This window comes from Garra rufa, chromosome 11 (genome assembly GCF_049309525.1).
Source record: "Garra rufa chromosome 11, GarRuf1.0, whole genome shotgun sequence".
In the NCBI taxonomy this organism is placed as follows: Eukaryota; Metazoa; Chordata; class Actinopteri; order Cypriniformes; family Cyprinidae; genus Garra; species Garra rufa.
The window spans coordinates 4,901,868-4,919,777 of NC_133371.1; the positions used below are offsets into that span (position 1 = coordinate 4,901,868).

At 34.0% G+C, this 17,910-nt stretch overlaps 1 protein-coding gene across 1 annotated transcript in view; it reads left to right on the forward strand.

Moving 5' to 3' along the window:
• arhgap42b (Rho GTPase activating protein 42b) overlaps window positions 1-17,910 on the forward strand; it is a 173,932-nt gene that overhangs the window by 125,354 nt on the left and 30,668 nt on the right. The window contains exons 5-10 of the mRNA XM_073850019.1: window positions 4,289-4,390; window positions 6,246-6,356; window positions 12,696-12,800; window positions 16,848-16,977; window positions 17,367-17,467; window positions 17,572-17,681. Of these exons, the coding sequence (XP_073706120.1) occupies window positions 4,289-4,390; window positions 6,246-6,356; window positions 12,696-12,800; window positions 16,848-16,977; window positions 17,367-17,467; window positions 17,572-17,681 (659 nt within the window). The remainder of the gene's footprint in view (window positions 1-4,288; window positions 4,391-6,245; window positions 6,357-12,695; window positions 12,801-16,847; window positions 16,978-17,366; window positions 17,468-17,571; window positions 17,682-17,910) is intronic.

A 17,910-nucleotide genomic window follows, 5' to 3' on the forward strand; every position in this document is an offset into this window, starting at 1 on the left:
TATGTTGTATGACTTTATAAAAGTCTGAAAACCTTTTGTGAAGCCTGCCGTAAAGCAAGTCGCATTTGTAGTCTCATTTGAACTACAAAACCGCGACCCGACGACCCAAACTTACATAGTTCTGTTATGGCCGATAGAGGGTCGCAAAGCGAATACGAAAGTGCCGTTTCACCCTGTTATGAGTTGATGAACCACTGACACGAGTTCGGAAACATTATTTTAAGGTAAAACAACTCTTTAGTGTTGACAATTCCGCTTCCAACCTGTAGAGGGAGCGTTGAGGGAAAAGTTACTTAGTGTTGCTTTAAACAATTTAATTATATATTTACAATGAACTTGTATCTATTGTACGCTGTATTACGGCGTAGACGAGTGCGTTGTAAAATTAACGGATGGATGATTAAGCTGGGGGCGCCATCTTCTGGTGAGATGCGGATCGGGAATTCAATCGGCACGCGACTCTCAACAGTGCATTATGGGTTAACTCTAGCTGTTGAGTGTACATTGGTTGTACACTCGTTTTTCCGATGCATTGTGGGATTGAATGAGTGCACTCGAGATCGTCCACTATGGTTTCGAACGCCACTTAAAATGGCTGTCCCCTCAAATAGTGCCATATTTGAGGGTATAGGGGACGATTTCAGATACAGCCCCTGTAGGCATCCAGCTATGGCTGAAATGCAGAAAGAAATGTGGTAGGGGAGCTCCGATTGACCGATCACTAACGTCCGATAATCACTATGGGGTATTTGAGTGGCGGTCTCTAAAAAGGTCTCATAAACCGATCTAAAGCTGATGAAGTGCCTGCCATGAGAGGCTTGGCTCGACATGCAGCAGCACTGTCTCAGTCTCTGTCCAGCGCGAGGTAAACAATTATAATGCTGAAGGTGAGGTACAATTCTTATTTCTTAGTTAAATAACTTATAAAGTAATTTGAAAACCTTATGTTAGACATAATTTTACAAACAGCACGAGTGAATGACGGCGCTCTCTCTCTCTCTTTTTCAAAGTGCACAAGTGACTTCCTATCACCACATAGTGTCTGACTATATGTGGCTGCACGGTGCACAGTTGACACAGGAATTGTTACTTGCACAATAAAGGCAGTGTTGCATCATCGCTAAAGTTTATAAATTTAATTTCTTTTTTAATTATTACCAATGTTTAACCCTTCAGGGCTTTCTAGTAGACTAGGCGCTCATGCACACTCAAGGAGCACACACATAACGCCAGCTTCACATAAGTCTGTTTTCAGTTTGTATTTTTTTCGCGCTCATTTTAATGGATTAAAGCATTCAAGCTGCGCATGGTTGTGATCTGGCAATGTCTGACAAAGTCTTTTATAAGCAACAGGATTTCTTGTAATAAAGAATTAATTGCAAAAGAAAAGGTAGTAGAACTGACTGTTTCTGTCAACAGTAATTTTTAATTTAGAAGGTTTGTGATAACAGAAGCAGTTTAAATGTTTTGCTACTAGCTTGAGCAACTTTATTTATAAATATATAAGGAAATGCAAAAGTAAAAAGCATTGAATAATTTGTTGCTGATATTTATTGTTTAAATGAAAGATTACTGTACTGTCTTACTGCACTGTGTAAAACATGAATCTCAGTGCTAAAAAAGCATTTTCAATAACAATGTTTGGATTTGAAATCAATTTAATCAAACTATGGATACATGTGTTTGTGGAAATCAGGCTTGTGCTGTGTGTAATTTATTGTGCAATAATTGCACAATTCAAAAAAAAAATTAGGTGAGATAAATATATATTCTTAAAAAAAGAAGGCTTTAAAAAGACTTTATGATCGGATCAGCAGATACTGCTTCTTGTGATCTGCAATTGGTGATTGGCCTTAAAAAATCTTGATTGGAGCACCCCTAAAAACCAGTCATAAGGGTCCATTTTTTAATTGGGATTTATACATCACCTGAAAACTGAATAATTAAGATTTTCATTGATGTATGGATGGTTAGTTAGTCGAGATACAGCTATTTGAAAATCTGGAATCTGAGTGTGTTTATGTTTTAGCACAACTTTCAGGATAGTGGGATATTTTATAGACCTATGCTGCATTTTTCAGCTTTTGAACACAGCCAAAGGGTCAGGGTTTGGTTGCGTCCACTTCGCTTCTGTTGGCCAGTGGTGTAACTATACCATTGTGCTGCCAAAACAGCATTTCCTCACTGACGGCTGTTCAAAAGGGACTGTGTTTTGACAGAACATGTTCTAGCATTTTGACCTTTAATACCAGAGGTGGGTAGAGTACCCAAAATCTGTACTCAAGTAAAAGTACAAGTATTTATGGAAATATTTACTCAAGTATGAGTAAAAGTAACAATCTTAATAGTTACTTGAGTAAGAGTAAAAAAGTATCCAATGGAAAAAGTACTCAAGTAGCTAGTTACTAGTTACTTCTGATCTGATTGATATGAGGTGAAAGCCCTGAATTTCAAACTGTTTGGAAAGCTTCCGCACACCTCTCCTTGAAGTAAGGTGTTTATATATATATATATATATATATATATATATATATATATATAGGGCTCGCAAAATTTCTGGTAGCCCTTCGGGCAGGTACTCTTCAGATTTTGGTAGCCCGAAAATTAATTTAACTAGCCCAAATTAAAAAAAGACCTTTTTTTTAAATATAGAAAAGCAGATAGGAGTCTAATCAAAAATGTTTTTAATACACAAATATAAACAAATATCAAGGAAGTAATTTTATTTCATTATATTTATTTCATTTAGTGTATCTACAGAATTTTTAAATATTAATTTAAAGCAATTCATAACCATTTTTAAGATCTGCAAAAGTAAAATAAACAGTAATGGGATTGGACAATGCAAAGTAGAATATTAAGCATAAAATGGCATGATTTAAAATTCAGATACAGTTTCACACTAAAACAAAATATGTTACACTATGGCATTTCTTTATAACAATAAAAGGGATACATTGAGTATATAATTTATTATATTTATTTAAAACATAAATTACTGTACTTGTTTAGATTTTTAGAAGGCACCTTAACTTTTTACATTTTCAACTCTGTGTTTGCTGCGTAAAAACATGGGTCGATAATTGCAATCATTTGATCATAAACAGCTGAAAAAAATGTATTGGAAATGAAAAATTAATTCTCTGTCACGAAATATTACGGTTTCCATAGTAACAGCTGTATACAAAGCAGCATTAACGCAGTTTTATCAGACATCAAATGAAAATTCCAACGACACGTTTCTGAGGACAGTAACGGAGGAACGCCATCAAATGTAGCGAAGTAAAAGTAATTTTTTTCACTATAAATGTACTTGAGTAAGAGTAAAAGTACCTATCTTTAAATATACTCTAAAAGTACTAGTTACCCCAAAAATTTACTCAAGTAAATGTAACAAAGTTATGTAATTCGTTACTACCCACCTCTGTTCAATACCCATAACTTTGAGCCTACTTTGTAAGTTTGCATTGCTTTAACTTGATTCTTTTGGCTGAACGTTTCAAATATTTTTGACTGATTTTGAACTAAATTCTCTCGTGTGCTTTGGCAAACAGTTTTTCTGCATTTCCACAGAAGCCTTATGTGGAATCCTACATACAGTACTACTTGTGTTATTAATGAGAGTGCATTGAAACTAATGCAGTCTGACTTGATCTGTACGCATCTGTCATAATGTATGTAATTTCAATAAAAGCTGACCCATATTCTCATAGATGATATTTCAGAGTTGCATTCAAATGGCAGCGAAGTCAATTGAGCATGTTATCAAACGTGCTCTTTTTTGTCTAGTGATAACAGAAAAAGATTAATCTTATCTTATGTATGATTAAGTATATTATCATCTTTACGCTTGGTTTGCGTCATTTCATTTTCTTTCCAAGTGACATTATATTTATTTACATGCAATATATCAATTATGGGCTCTGTAGCAGTAACTGAGGATCTCATTGGGGGACACTGACGGCCTTGTGTGATAAAGCATTACAGTGCCACCTAATGGCTTGACAAGCAAATCACAAGCACACTTCGTGGTCAAATGTTAGTTTAACATGTTCATAGATAATGTGATTCTCTACAGCTGTGGTAGCTCTGATAGAACACCTGTGTGACTGACTTCATACACTAAAAATGACCAAAACACCAGCTGGTTGTCAGTTCTGAGAAAAGCTTTGTATTCTGGGTGGCTTTTGGGCCATTGACAGCTTTGGTAATTTTACAGCTTACATGACGGACCTTGATCTTCTTTAATAATGCTAATATAATGCCAGTAACAATTTGTTTTTCATAGGAGGGGAGGAAGAAATTCGACAAGGAGGCAGAGAAGTACTATTCCTCACTGGAAAAACATCTCAACCTGTCTACCAGAAAAAAAGAATCGGCTCTCCAAGAGGTGAATCATTCCACATATAAGGCTAGATTCACATTTTCCAAAGGAATATGCTTACAGTGCTTGCAGAGAATAAAAAGGATTATAGTAAGCTCAGGTTTAGGTTTTTATCCTAGTTCTAGGGTGTTGCTGCATTAGAAGACACTTTTATTCAAGTGTGCTATTAGTATACTTCTTTCAAACTAAAAAATAGGAAAGTATACTTTCAGTCTACTTTGTATGTACTTCTCAGAAATGTGCTTTATATACTTCTTAGAAATATACTCAAAATGCCATTTAAGTATACTTGACTTATACTTAATAAAAGTCTGAATATATTTGAGCTATTTGAATTTGAATTTCTAAAACACAACTGAAGAAGAAACCGAAACAACAGATGCTTCCACATATAATCTAACAAAATTGTCAGAAATAAAACAGCATCGAAACCATAGATTTGTAAATTCTGTTTACATTTTGATTAACATGATTGTCTTTTTTCTGCTTTTTGTGCAAAATGTTGTTTTTTGTTTGTGAAACTTTCAAGTGTTAAAAAACATGCATGAAGCTAGAATCAAATGTTTTAGCAGATACCCTGTTCTTTCTTTTGATGTTTTGTATGTTCAGATATTCATATAACAAAATATATACAAATGAATACCTAAATAGGGGCATAGTGGCATACTTAAAGTATGATGTAAAGATCACTTAAAGAAAACTTATGAGTATACTTGCAGTATAAAACTACTAAACTAGTAGTTTACTGAGACTATACTTCAAAGTGTGCTAAAAATGCATAAAAAAGTATTTAATTAGTAAACTATCAGTATATCTATAAGTTCGCTTTTAGTATACTTGCACTACAAACTGAAAGCAGAGATCCAAACTAGTTAAAGTTTACTACTGTTATACTTAAAAGTATGCTTTTATATAATAGAAAGTGGGCCAATTTAGTCCCAAGGAGTACACTTAAACATATACTACTAGCACACTGATATTTGTATACTTACTACATAAAGTATATGTAAAAATATACTTGAACTTTACTTAAGTATACTTAATAAATAAACTTGAAGTATGCTTCTTTTTGGTAAGGGTTTCCATCTTCCTTTCTTTCTGTGCACTAGACTCACAGAGAATTAACAAATAACTACAGTGTAATAGCGAGTATAAATGGTACAATATTTGTGAGGAAGACAAAAAGTCTAATCAAAATTCAGTATGCAACTCAATCCAAGAAAGACAGCAGCCAATCACAATTCTGTTTAATTTTCTTAAAAACAGAAACAACTGGCACATGTAACACTGAATGTGTTATTCTTTACATATCGTGTAATCATATTGTTTTTGTTTTTTTTTTAGATTTAGTTATTTAAAGGCATTGTTTACTTAAATTGAAATTCTATCAACCTCATGCGATTCCAAACTTGTATGACTTGTTTTCGTCTGTGAAACATAAAAGGAAGATTTGAATAATGTGCTCTTTCCATGCAATTATAATGACTGGGAACCAAATAATAACAACACACAAGTCATATGAACTACTTTATGGTCCTTTGATTTTTTTTTTCTTTTGTGTTTCACAGAAGAAAGAAAGTCATATGAGTTTGCCACAACATGGGGATAAGTAAATAAGATAAAAATGTCATTTTTGGATGACTAATCCTTTTCAAAACAGCAGCATTTAAAAGCTTTAGTTGCTGTTTTGTCTTTCATGCTGTTCGGAGATGTTCCTCTGCTTGATGTTACAAAGCTGAGCCAGAAATTCTCACATGTAACCATTAACCAAAGCCCAAACACGTCCAAATGAGTGTACGAGCCTGGCAGCCATCGCTTTCTGTCAGTCTCTAAGGTAACAGCGCTCTTTGTTCATTTTCAGGCTGACGCTCATATTGATAAGGAAAGGCAACTCTTTTATGACGCCTCTCTAGAATACGTCTTCAAAATCCAGGAGGTTCAAGAGAAGAAGAAATTTGAATTTGTCGAGCCGGTAAGATCTTTGTGAGGCATAAAATTACCTCTTATATTTAGACTTGAAGTTCACAAATACACACAAAGCCACTCATATGCACATAACCAGGGGTGCATAAAAGTTTTTCGGGCTGGTTCTCAGGAGAGCACTTGGAGATGGGGTTTGGTGCTCACACTGCACAGTGTGACCCATTATCTATAACTATAAAAATAATTAATAATAAGAATAGTAGGGTACAACGGGACTAAAGGCAAAAAAATCAGCTTTTCACTGCACTCAAAGTGTATGATTGGTGAAAAATCATTAAAAAAGTTATTTATTCTGTTTAAAAATCTCATAAATGTATGAGGTGGCAAGGGGTAAAAGGCACACAGTATTGATACATGTACTTTAGCTAAAATAATTTTGTTTTTGTTCACTCAAAACAATCACTTTAGCAAAATTTGTACTATTTTCTGCTTATTTTGATAAATAAAATAATGCATTTTTGTTCAATAAATATACGGTCATTAAAATATGTTAAAATAAAACAGATATTTTAAAATACAGAAACAAAATCATTTTAAAATGTAAAGATTCTGAAAGCATTGAAGAAGATCAATGCTTTGATCCCATTGTAATATAGATTTAAATGATATTTTAGTATATATATGTGACCCTGGACCACAAAACCAGTCTTAAGTCGCTGGGGTATATTTGTAGCAATAGCCAAAAATACATTGTATGGGTCAAAATTATTGATTTTTCTTTTATGCCAAAAATCATTAGGAAATTAAGTAAAGATTATGTTCCATGAAGATTTTTTGTAAAATTCCTACTGTAAACATATCAAAATGTAATTTTTGATTAGTTATATGCATTGTTAAGAACTTAATTTGGACAACTTTAAAGGTGATTTTCTCAGTATTTTGATTTTTTTTTTGCACCCTCAGATTCCAGATTTTCAAATAGTTGTATCTCGGCCAAATATTGTCCTATCCTAACAAACCATATATCAATAGAAAGCTTATTTATTGAGCTTTTATATGACGTATACATCTCAGTTTTGTCAAATTTAACCTTATTACTGGTTTTGTGGTCCAGGGTCACATATGATTAATAGCATGTTTTTAAATATGATGTTTTTTTTCTAAGATTATCTCTAAGATGGACACCCAATATAATATATGATATTTACCATCTGAATATTAATTATCAGGTAAATTATTGTGCCTTTTAGTCCCAACAGCAGGGGTGCTTTTTACCCCAAATACCATACTTGTACATATTCTTTCATTATTTAAAAACTGATAATCATTAAGAAGACCTTTGTCTTAAGATATATTCAAGAATTTTAGCAATTCTAATTTGCCACCAAAATCTACAACATTTTTAAAAACATAAAATTTTAGATCAAGTAAGCACAGAAATCGGCTTTGCGTATCAAGCATCAGCCAAATTTGCACATGTCTCTTGCAAAGCAAATGCTTTGGAAAGTGCTACGCCACGTTTATCTGCCATCTAGTGGTTTAGAAGAAAATAATATCAAAGGTGCCTTTATTTTATTTAGGGTTTTTTAATGAAATAAACTAAATAATAGTGTGATAATACTATACAAAGTGAGTATTAAATAAAAATACAATTCTTTTATAGTAAAAGAAAAAAAATAAAATAAAGGTGCAGTGATGCCATAGAAGAACCATTTTTGGTTCCCCAAACCTTTCAGTGAACAGTTCTTAAAAGAACCATTTTGAAGAATATTTTAAAAACCTTTTTCGTCTATAAATAACTTTTTCGGCATTTTATAGGTTCCATGGAAGTTCAAAGTTCTTCATGGAACCATCAATGCCAGTAAAGAACCTTCAAGAGTGTACACTTAAAACATGCAATGCTAACATTTACATTATCAGTTTTCCCCCTTTTTTTTTTTTTTTTACTTTTGTTTTGACGGGTTGTTGGCAAGTAAGTGTATTTGTTGTCGGTTTTAGCACCAATAAGAGAAATGCACAAGTGAATGAAATGTCACAGTTTTGCATTTTGCTCTGAAAGCAGTACACTCTTAAAAATAAAGGTGCTTGAAAAGGTTCTTCAAGTGATGCCATAGAAGAACAATTTTTGGTTCCACAAAGAACCATTCAGTCAAAGGTTGTTTAAAGCACCATTTCTTACTTTCCATTTAATAATCTGAATTACCTTATTTGCCACAAAGAACCTTTTGTGAACCAAAAAGGTTCTTCAGATGTTAAAGGTTCTTTATGGAACCATTTAGACAAAAACATTCTTCTATAATATCGTGAAGCACCTTTATTTTTAATAGTTTTTCACCAGTTCACCTTAATTTTAAGTGTACACTGCGAAAAAGGATTTTCTTACTTTTGTTTTTAGCCAAACCATCTAAAAATTCTTAAATCAAGAATGATTTTCTAGACCAGTAAAAATTATTTTCTTGTTATGAGAAAAAAACAAGTCCAAATTAAGTGAGTTTTTGCTTAGAACAAGCAAAATATTCTGCCAAGGGGGTAAGAAAAAAAAAATCAACAGAAAGTAAGATTATTTTTCCTACCCCTGAGAGATTATTTTGCTTGTTTCAAGCAAAAAGCACTTATTTTGACTAGGGTTTTTTTCTGAAAACAAGACAATAATTTTTACTTGTCTAGAAAATCCTTCTTGATTTAAGAATTTTTCGATATTTTGGCTGGAAACAAGACAAAAAATCAAAGTAAGAAAAGCATTTTTGCAGTGTAGCGCATATTCTAGATTTATGCTTTCAGTTTGAATTGAAATCTTATACAGTATTACAGTTAGTCAATCTAAAACTGTCTTTATACATTAACAGCTGTAAAACATGTCGCTACGCACTTATTTACACAGCGCTTTTTTTTTTTTTTTTTTCACACCTGTGCACCACTTTTGTGCATCCCTGCACATAACCACAAAAACATATGGACAAATGTGTCTCCTAAAAAAGTAGATGCCTATCATGCAGTGTAATGTAATGAGAATCAAGCCATCTGGTCAGTAATAGTTTCGTAGCCAATAGGACAGTTTGTGACCACTGAAGTCATCATCTCACTGTCTTAACATGCCAACTTACAAACCTGTTATTTCATGTCTCACAATCACCCCAGAACTATTAAAGATACAGTTCACCCAAAAATTCACTGTCATGTTGTACCAAACCTGTATGACTTTCTTCATCTGTGGAATACAAGATCATTTGAAGAATGTCGGTAACCATTGACTTCCTTTGTATGAACAAAAATACATTGAGGCATTTCTTAAAATATCTCCTTTTATGTTCCACAAAAGAAGTTTGAAATAACATGAGGACAAAATCATGACTTTCCATTTTTGGGTAAACTTTGAAATTAAAAATCAATTTTTGATGAAACCCTTCAGCTTCATAGATGTTTCTCTTCAAAAGATCTGATAAATCTCTTTTGGAAATTCAGAAGAGTCTCTAACTGTGCTCATATCTGACGAGATGCTGTAACTGCAAGCAAACAGCTGATCTTAAACATGTCTCACCAAATTCATTCAATAACAAATTATCCGAACAGCTATCCATATTTATACTGCCCTCCAAAGGCAAAGTGCAGTAACTACACAAACACTGAAACTGAGAAAAATGCCTTTAAAGTTTCACACTCTCGTTCCTCTGAAAGTTTCTCTGAAACGGGACAAAATTAAACCAGGAGACTTTGCCACAAGACAAAACAGTTGTCACAAAGTCCATTTTAAGCCTTAACTCAATTTTGACCAAATGTGTAGTTACTGCGCTTTGCCTTTGGAGGGCAGTATATACTGGATGCTTTTCTAATGAATCTTTGGAAGGAACATCTGAGGCGAGCTTCATCCTTACTCTTAATGTGAAACACTACCTGAAAGTTTTTTAAACGCTTTAAGTATGTTCTTTTTTTTTTTTCAGCCGTTTTTATGTTTAGCATTTAAATCTTCACTCAGCAGACAGGTCGTGTGAAATACACAACAGCTGGACCTTGCATATTACAACAGTGGACAGAATTTGCATGACTCATTTCTGCATTAAGCATATTTATATGCATAAGTGTGAGCTGTAAAGTGAGCCAGAGAATGTGCTGAATAGATTTAGGGGGGCATCCAGTGTTTATCACCTGGGATGAGAGAAACGACGCTGTTAATCTCACAGAAGCACCGCAGTCTGGTCTGCTCTTGAGTTTCAGAGTGTGACATCAGCATCTTTGAAGTCTTCTGGTAAAGTCACTATCAGAAAGTCAAATTTTTGCACAGGCTTTAAGAATGAGAGAGCCGGGATAACTGTAATGATTAATAGATGAAACATTAGTCATAACTTTATGCACTCTCCATATACTGAAAAAAAGGCTTTGAAACAATTTTCACTCTGAAATTGCTATTAAATGTCACAAATAATTGCAAAAAAGGTCAAGTGACATTGATTTAAGTGTAGAATTTTGAAATAGGACTGCACTGCACTGCAAAAAAAAAAAAAAAAATGCTTTTCTTATTTAGATTTTTTGTCTTGTTTCCAGACAGAACATCTAAAAATTCTTAAATCAAGAAGGACAAGTAGAAATTAAATAACAAATAAAAATTTGTTTTTTTGTTTTCAGAAAAACAAGTCAAAATTGTATTAATTATTATATAAAACAAGATTTTTTTTTTTTTTACCCCCATTGGCAGATTATTTTGTTTGTATTATGTTTCAAGCACTTAATTTTGACTTGTTTTTTTTTCTGAAAATAAATTTTACTCATTTAGAAAATCATTTTTGATTTAAGAATTTTTAGATATTTTGTCTGGAAACGAGACAAAAAATCTAAGTAAAAAAAAAATAAATAAATAAATTTGATTTACAAAACGACTATTTTTTTGTCTAATGGTACGTTCACACCGCACACTTTGTCCGCGTCAGGCAACGCTCCCAATGCATCTAGTTTGACGCATGTACGTTGAAGTTTGCAACGCTTGCTTTTTGATGCGTTCACACCGCACACGTCAGGCAACGCTTCCAACGCATCTAGTTTAACGCTCCCCCTGAATAAACAATGGCAAACTAGTAGGGAGTGGACATTTTGGAATCTTCTCATGACCATGTTTCGCTAGCTAACGAAATGGGAAATAATTACGTTGAGAAAAGATTTGATAACTTACCCGACATCCCTATCTCTTCAGCGATCTTCATCCAAGCAAGTTCCTTTACATTCCTGTCTTTATACAACAACAAGGACGGATGGCTACAATGAGCAATATATATATATATATATATATATATATATATATATATATATATATATATATATATAATTAAATTGAAAAAAAAATTCTGCTCCCGCTTCATTCAAGAACGTGTGGTGACGTCACTACAGTGAGACGCTCTGATTGGTTGACGCACTGCGTCAAGTGCGTCAAGTCCATCAAAAGTTCAGCTAGCTGAACTTCTGTGTTGCTTGCGTTTGCTGCATTGACGCTTGAAACGCAGGTAACGCTTGAAAAGTTGACGGATCCAACGCACACAACGCACCGCAGAGCCTCTGACGGACTCAACCATAGACTTTACATGTAATCTTGCTGCAAATGACGCTGACGTTTGGGGCGGTGTGAACGCAGCATAAAACATTTTAATAAGGAAAACTGCTTCTCTTTTAACACATTGTTTTGTGTAGCATAGCAGTTGTTAGAGATTTTTTTGTGTGTGCAAGTCTTTTGTTTGAGCAGTTATGTGAAAACAAACTGACGCAAAACATTGTGAAATCCCATTTTTGCACAGAGAAAGAGGATGAAATCACTCAAAAAAATACTCTTTTTAGATTTTTCTTGTTTCCAGCCAAAATATCAAAAAAATTCTTAAATCAAGAATGATTTTCTAGACGTGAAATTTATTGTCTTGTTTTTGCGAAAAAACAAGTCAAAATTAAGTGACTTTTTGCTTAAAACAAGCAAAATAATCTGCCAATGGGGTAAACCAGATAATCAAATTTTCTGGTTGAAATAAGATTTTTTTCTTACCCCACTGTCAGATTATTTTTCTTGTTCTAAGCAAAAAACGTACTTAATTTTGACTTGTTTTTTCTGAAAACACGAAATTAATTTTTACTCGTCTACAAAATCCTTCTTGATTTAAGAATTTTTAGATACTTTGGCTGGAAACGACAAAAAAATCTAAGAAAAGCATTTTTTGCAGTGTATTTGCATAACTTTATTTGGCTAAAACATTTTAATGAGCAAATATGCTCTTCTTTTAACACATTGTCTTGTGTAGCATAGCAGTTGTTAGAGAGCTTTTTGTGTGTGCAAGTGTGAAGAAATGGATATGCTGTGTCTGTTGATGGAAACTTGTTATTTACATCTTGTTGTATTTATATCTTGTTCGGATTGCAGCTCTTGGCTTTCCTACAGGGTCTGTTCACATTCTATCACGAGGGTTACGAGCTGGCCCACGAATTCGAGCCCTACAAACAACAGCTACAGTTTAACCTGCAGAATGTAAGTACATCTCTTGTTAGTCATCCAGCTTCTCTTTCGCTTTTTCACTTACTGTAACCTCCTTTTGACCAAAAATGTGTTTTTACTTTTGAATAGATTCGTATAGCCACATGGCGTTTGGCCATATAAAAAGGTTTTGCGTCCATTTTGCCCTTTGTCTTTCATGCTGTAACCTGCTCTGTGTGTCTTTGATCAATATCGGCCTTTAATAAACCACTTCCTGCTGCTCGTCAGCATCTCTGTGGCTGGGTTCTGTGACCTGTGACCCTTTCATTGCATCACTGTCACTGTAAGCTCAAAGCTGATGTGGTGTCACAGAATTTCAGCTTGTTCTAAAGCACAAAAGACCTGTGCTGCAGTACTATGCAGCACTGCGGCATATACACATTAATGGTTTTTCACCACCGCAGGACAAGCACCTTTAAAATCGTTGGTTGATAATTCACAGTAATGTATTTGGCTGTGATGTCAGTATTCTAGAGGACGAAAGAAGGATATTTCTTTTGATTTCTTTCCAGCAAACTGTGAAACACAATTGGAATGCATGTAGTGTGTGCATAAATTAATGAATGAATATGGGATCATTCATGACTCGGTGTGCATTAAGTCAGGGATAAAGCATATCCAGCTGGTTGTTATTAAAAAATATACGCGGATGGGGTGATCAGGACATGTCGTTTATTGCCTGAAGGGGTTTATTTTGCAGTAACAACCAGCTGGATGTACATTATCCAGCTTATTATGCAGCTGCTTGCCACATAAGTAAATAATTGGACACAAAATATTGATTTGGGTTGAAATATTTCATTAGCTCATTTGTAAAGCTTCTGCAAAGTAAACAGTCCCTTTCAGCCAAAACGAACCACTTGACTTCTCATCAAATAAAATAATTAGTTTGACATGAAATATTGATTTTGAGTTCAAAATGTTTTAAAATCCATTGCAGTGCACAGAATCATTCTGGCAACTAGGAGAGCACTACAACAGTGCAATCTTCTGATTTCATTTTCAAAACAAGTATCTCATGACACAGTTGAATTTGAATGAAACGAGATTTAAAAAAAAAAAGTGCCAGCTTCAGATACCAGAATGAGCTGTCTGTTATACAGCACTGGTATTGATGACAGTCATTATCAGGAAACATTAGACCTTCCCTTACGAAAAATAAATGTATTCAAGTGTGCTATTAGTATACTTCTTTCAAACTTTCAGTCTTTTTATGTACTTCTCAGAAATGTGCTTTATATACTTCTCAGAAATATACTTAAAATGGCATTTAAGTATACTTGACTTATACTTAGGAAAAAGTCTAAATATATTTGAGCTATACTTGTGCTCTGAGAATCTGTGTTTTCATTGTTAGACGCTAGGGCCGCTATTGCACATCTTCTCTACAGAATTTCCAAAAACACAAGGGAAGAAGAAACCGAAACAACGGATGCTTCCACATGTAATCTAACACAATCGTCAGACATAAAACAGCATCAAAACCATAGATATGGAAAATTGTGAAACATTGCGGAATAAGTTTTTGACCCATGAAGAAGTAATAATGACTGTCAAGCTTTGAGGTGTTGCTATTTACATTTTGATTAAAATAATTTGACTTTTTTTTTTTCCCCGCTTTTTGTTCAAAATGTTTTATTATAATTTTTTTTATGGAACTTACCCACATTCAAGTGTTTTAAAAAAAGAATGCATGAAACTAGAATCAAATATTTTTTTTTTTTACAAGCAGATACCCCGTTTTGTATGTTCAGTTATTCATCTAAAAAATATATACAAATTAATACCTACGTAGGAACATACTTAAAGTATAATGTAAAGTTTACTTAAAGAAAACTTACAAGTATACTTGCAGTATACAACTATTAAACTAGTAGTTTACTGAAGTGTACTAAAAATGCATAAAAAAGTATTTAATTAGTACACTATCAGTATAGCTATAAGTTTAATATTAGAATACTTAAAGTACAAACTTAAAACGCTTAAAAGTATACTATTAGTACACATATATTGGTATAATTAAAGTATACTTAAAATATACTTGGAACTTTACTTAAGTATACTTAATAAAATAAACTTAAAGTATACTTCTTTTTGGTAAGGGTTGTAATTGCGGAGAGTCATTTAATAAACACCTAGCTGTGGATTATCCCTCTTATACCATGTTACTTGGCAGCATGGAAAGCTGCATTGATGTTTGCAGTGCGAAATTTGAAACATGAACATTGTGACCTTGTTACTGAGAAATAAAATGTAGCTTTCCATTAGCAAAGCTGTTTTGTTTAAGAAAGTCAGAGGGTAGCTTCTGAATGTCTGATTGTGATTCGTCTCTTTGTTTAATTTTAAATTTAAAAAAAGTTGATTCACCTCGTAGCTGTTTGGTTTTGGGCTATAACTTCTTAATGACGTCTTTTTGTTTGAAGAGAAATCACTTTTAGACCAACACAAGCTATAGCCATCTGTTTGAGGGAAATGCGTTCAGTCCCTAAAAGCATTGTCCTCTGTTAGATGGCAGCTGCATTACTCAAATATGATTTCAGGTCATTCTCGGGAAGAGGTATAATAAATGGCAAATGAAAAAGGTGATTTATTTTCTCTTAACTACCTAAAACCACTGAATAGCAATGAGCTTTTGTTTTGAGGAGTATGCTAGAAGTTTTACAGAGTTACAGAGATGCCGTTCATTTGAAGACAATAACAAAAAAGTAGCCTACTAAAAATGATTGTGCTCTTACCATGGTTTTAGTAGTACTGTGGAATTCTGTAAACTATATTTGGCTAGGACTGTCAAAATGGCTCAAAAACTAAATGATCATTATATTCGAATTTAAAATGCATAAGCCAATTTCTTTCATTTAAAAACATGAGATGCAGTGGGATTGGAAAAAACACTGCCACAAATTTTGAGGTTCAGCTTGCATTTATTTTTACATGGCTTTCTAGCTAAGCGTTTTTCATGTGCCAGACGCAAGTGCAACGGAGGTGGATGTCCCTCTTGAAAATTCACAAAATAATGCGTTCTGTGCAAGCGGCATCCTCCCGTACTCTCTATTGAAACAAACAAGGACTTAAACTGCAATTTATCGACTGGCCGCTAGAGAGTGGCTGCAAAAGGGAGTCAGTCCCACAGGCTCCTCATGTTAAAATGCCTGACTTTACAGCAGAAAAAAAAATGTTTACAGGCTGGTACAAAAAGTGGTTTTGGTCTGTATAGCTAATTTTGCTGTTATATTAAGCCTTAAAGTTCTTAAGCTATGTGGGCGTGGCTTCAGCAACCAGCTCCACCCACGTCCCGCCTCTTCAGCTTTGACATTAACAAGATGTTCTCCTTTCCGCCATATTTTTAATGAGCAACACTGCAGCACCACATCCAGCTTCAAATGGCTAATAAAAACATTATAATGCAACAACAATTACATCATCATCGCATCTGAGAAGGATGCCTCCCGAAAGCACACCTAGAATTTTTTATGTGGGCTTTTATTTTAAATTTGACAAACATTCAAAAAAATTATTTTTTTTCCCCCATTTCTCCATAATGATTAAAAAAATCTTCAGTGAAGAGTTAAATGGACCACTCACCCAAAAATAAAAATAGAAATCTGTCAAGTTGTTCCACACTGCAAAAAATGTTTGTCTTGTTTCCCGACAAAATTTTCTAGATGAGTAAAATTAAGTGCATTTTGGCTTGAAAGCAAAATAATCTGCCAATGGGGTAAAATAAATCTTGTTTTCTGTTTGAAATGAGATTTGTTTGCTTACCCCATTGGCGGATTTCTTTTTTTTTTTTTTTTGTTCTAAGCAACAACTGACTTTTTTCTGAAGACAAGAAAATATTTTTCACTCGTCTAGAAAATCCTTCTTGGTTTAAGAATTTTTAGATAATTTGGCTGGAAACAAGACAAAAAATCTAAGGAAAGCATTTTTGGAAGTGTGTATACTTTAGATGTCTATTACTATATACTTCTACTGTCTCATGTCTGGTTTTATGATATGATTCTAATGATCTCTGTATACATGTGTTTTATTTGTTGGATGAAGACAAGAAACAACTTTCTGAGCACCAAGCAGGAAGTAGAAAAGCTGATGAACAGAGTTCGTTCTGCAGATCAAGACCAGAAGCCCCCGGGCCACTGGACAATGGAGGGCTACCTCTTTGTCCAAGAGAAACGTGAGTGTTATACGGACAGGCTACAATCTTTCAGACACTAAGAATAAGCAAACAGAAGGACAGACCGTCTGTGGCCTTTCATACCAGACACATTATAAAAGTATGATGATAAGACGTCTTCATTTTTATCTTCCCTAAGCGACCTGACTCTGGTCTTATCCTCATTCTTTACCGTTCCTTCATACTGCAGAGGAAATGCCAAAATAAAATTGCTGTCCACTTTAGATTACATTCGATTAACATGATGTAAACAGACCTGGTCTAGGAAAGAATAACATTGCCCTCTGGTGGCTGGATATATAATACACATTTGATACAAAAATAAGAGCAATAGATTTTAAAATCAAAACATATTAAATGAATTCAAATAAAAAAGTACTGTGTTGCAGGGCCTTTGGGATGCACCTGGACACGCCATTATTGTACATATGAAAAAGATGGCAAGATCTTTAGCATGTGCAACACAGAGGTGAAACCCACAGCTAAACAGGTACAAAAAAATGCTCATGTTTTAGTGATCTGTAGAAACAGAGGTGCTGTTTGCATCAGGTCCTCACTGTCTGTCTGTCTGTCTCTCTCTCTCACTGTTCACAGAACAGTGTCATGTCAAATCCCTCAGAGAAGTTCAGACTAAAGTCCTGCATCAGGAGGAAGACTGACTCCATTGATAAGCGCTTCTGTTTTGATATAGAGGTGGTTGAAAGGTGGGTGTCTGCACTGACAACACAGCATAGGTGTTTTAAATCTTTAACACTTCCTGAGAATTATTTCACCCAAAAGTGGACATTCTTTCTCTCTTTAACATGTGCTATAGCTTCTGTTTCTCAAATATGAATTTGTCCTTCTTGTTTTAAGAGCCTGCATTTCTGTCTTCTGCATGCTTCTTTTATTTCACACTATATGTTCATCTTAACTGTATAATCTTCTTCCTTT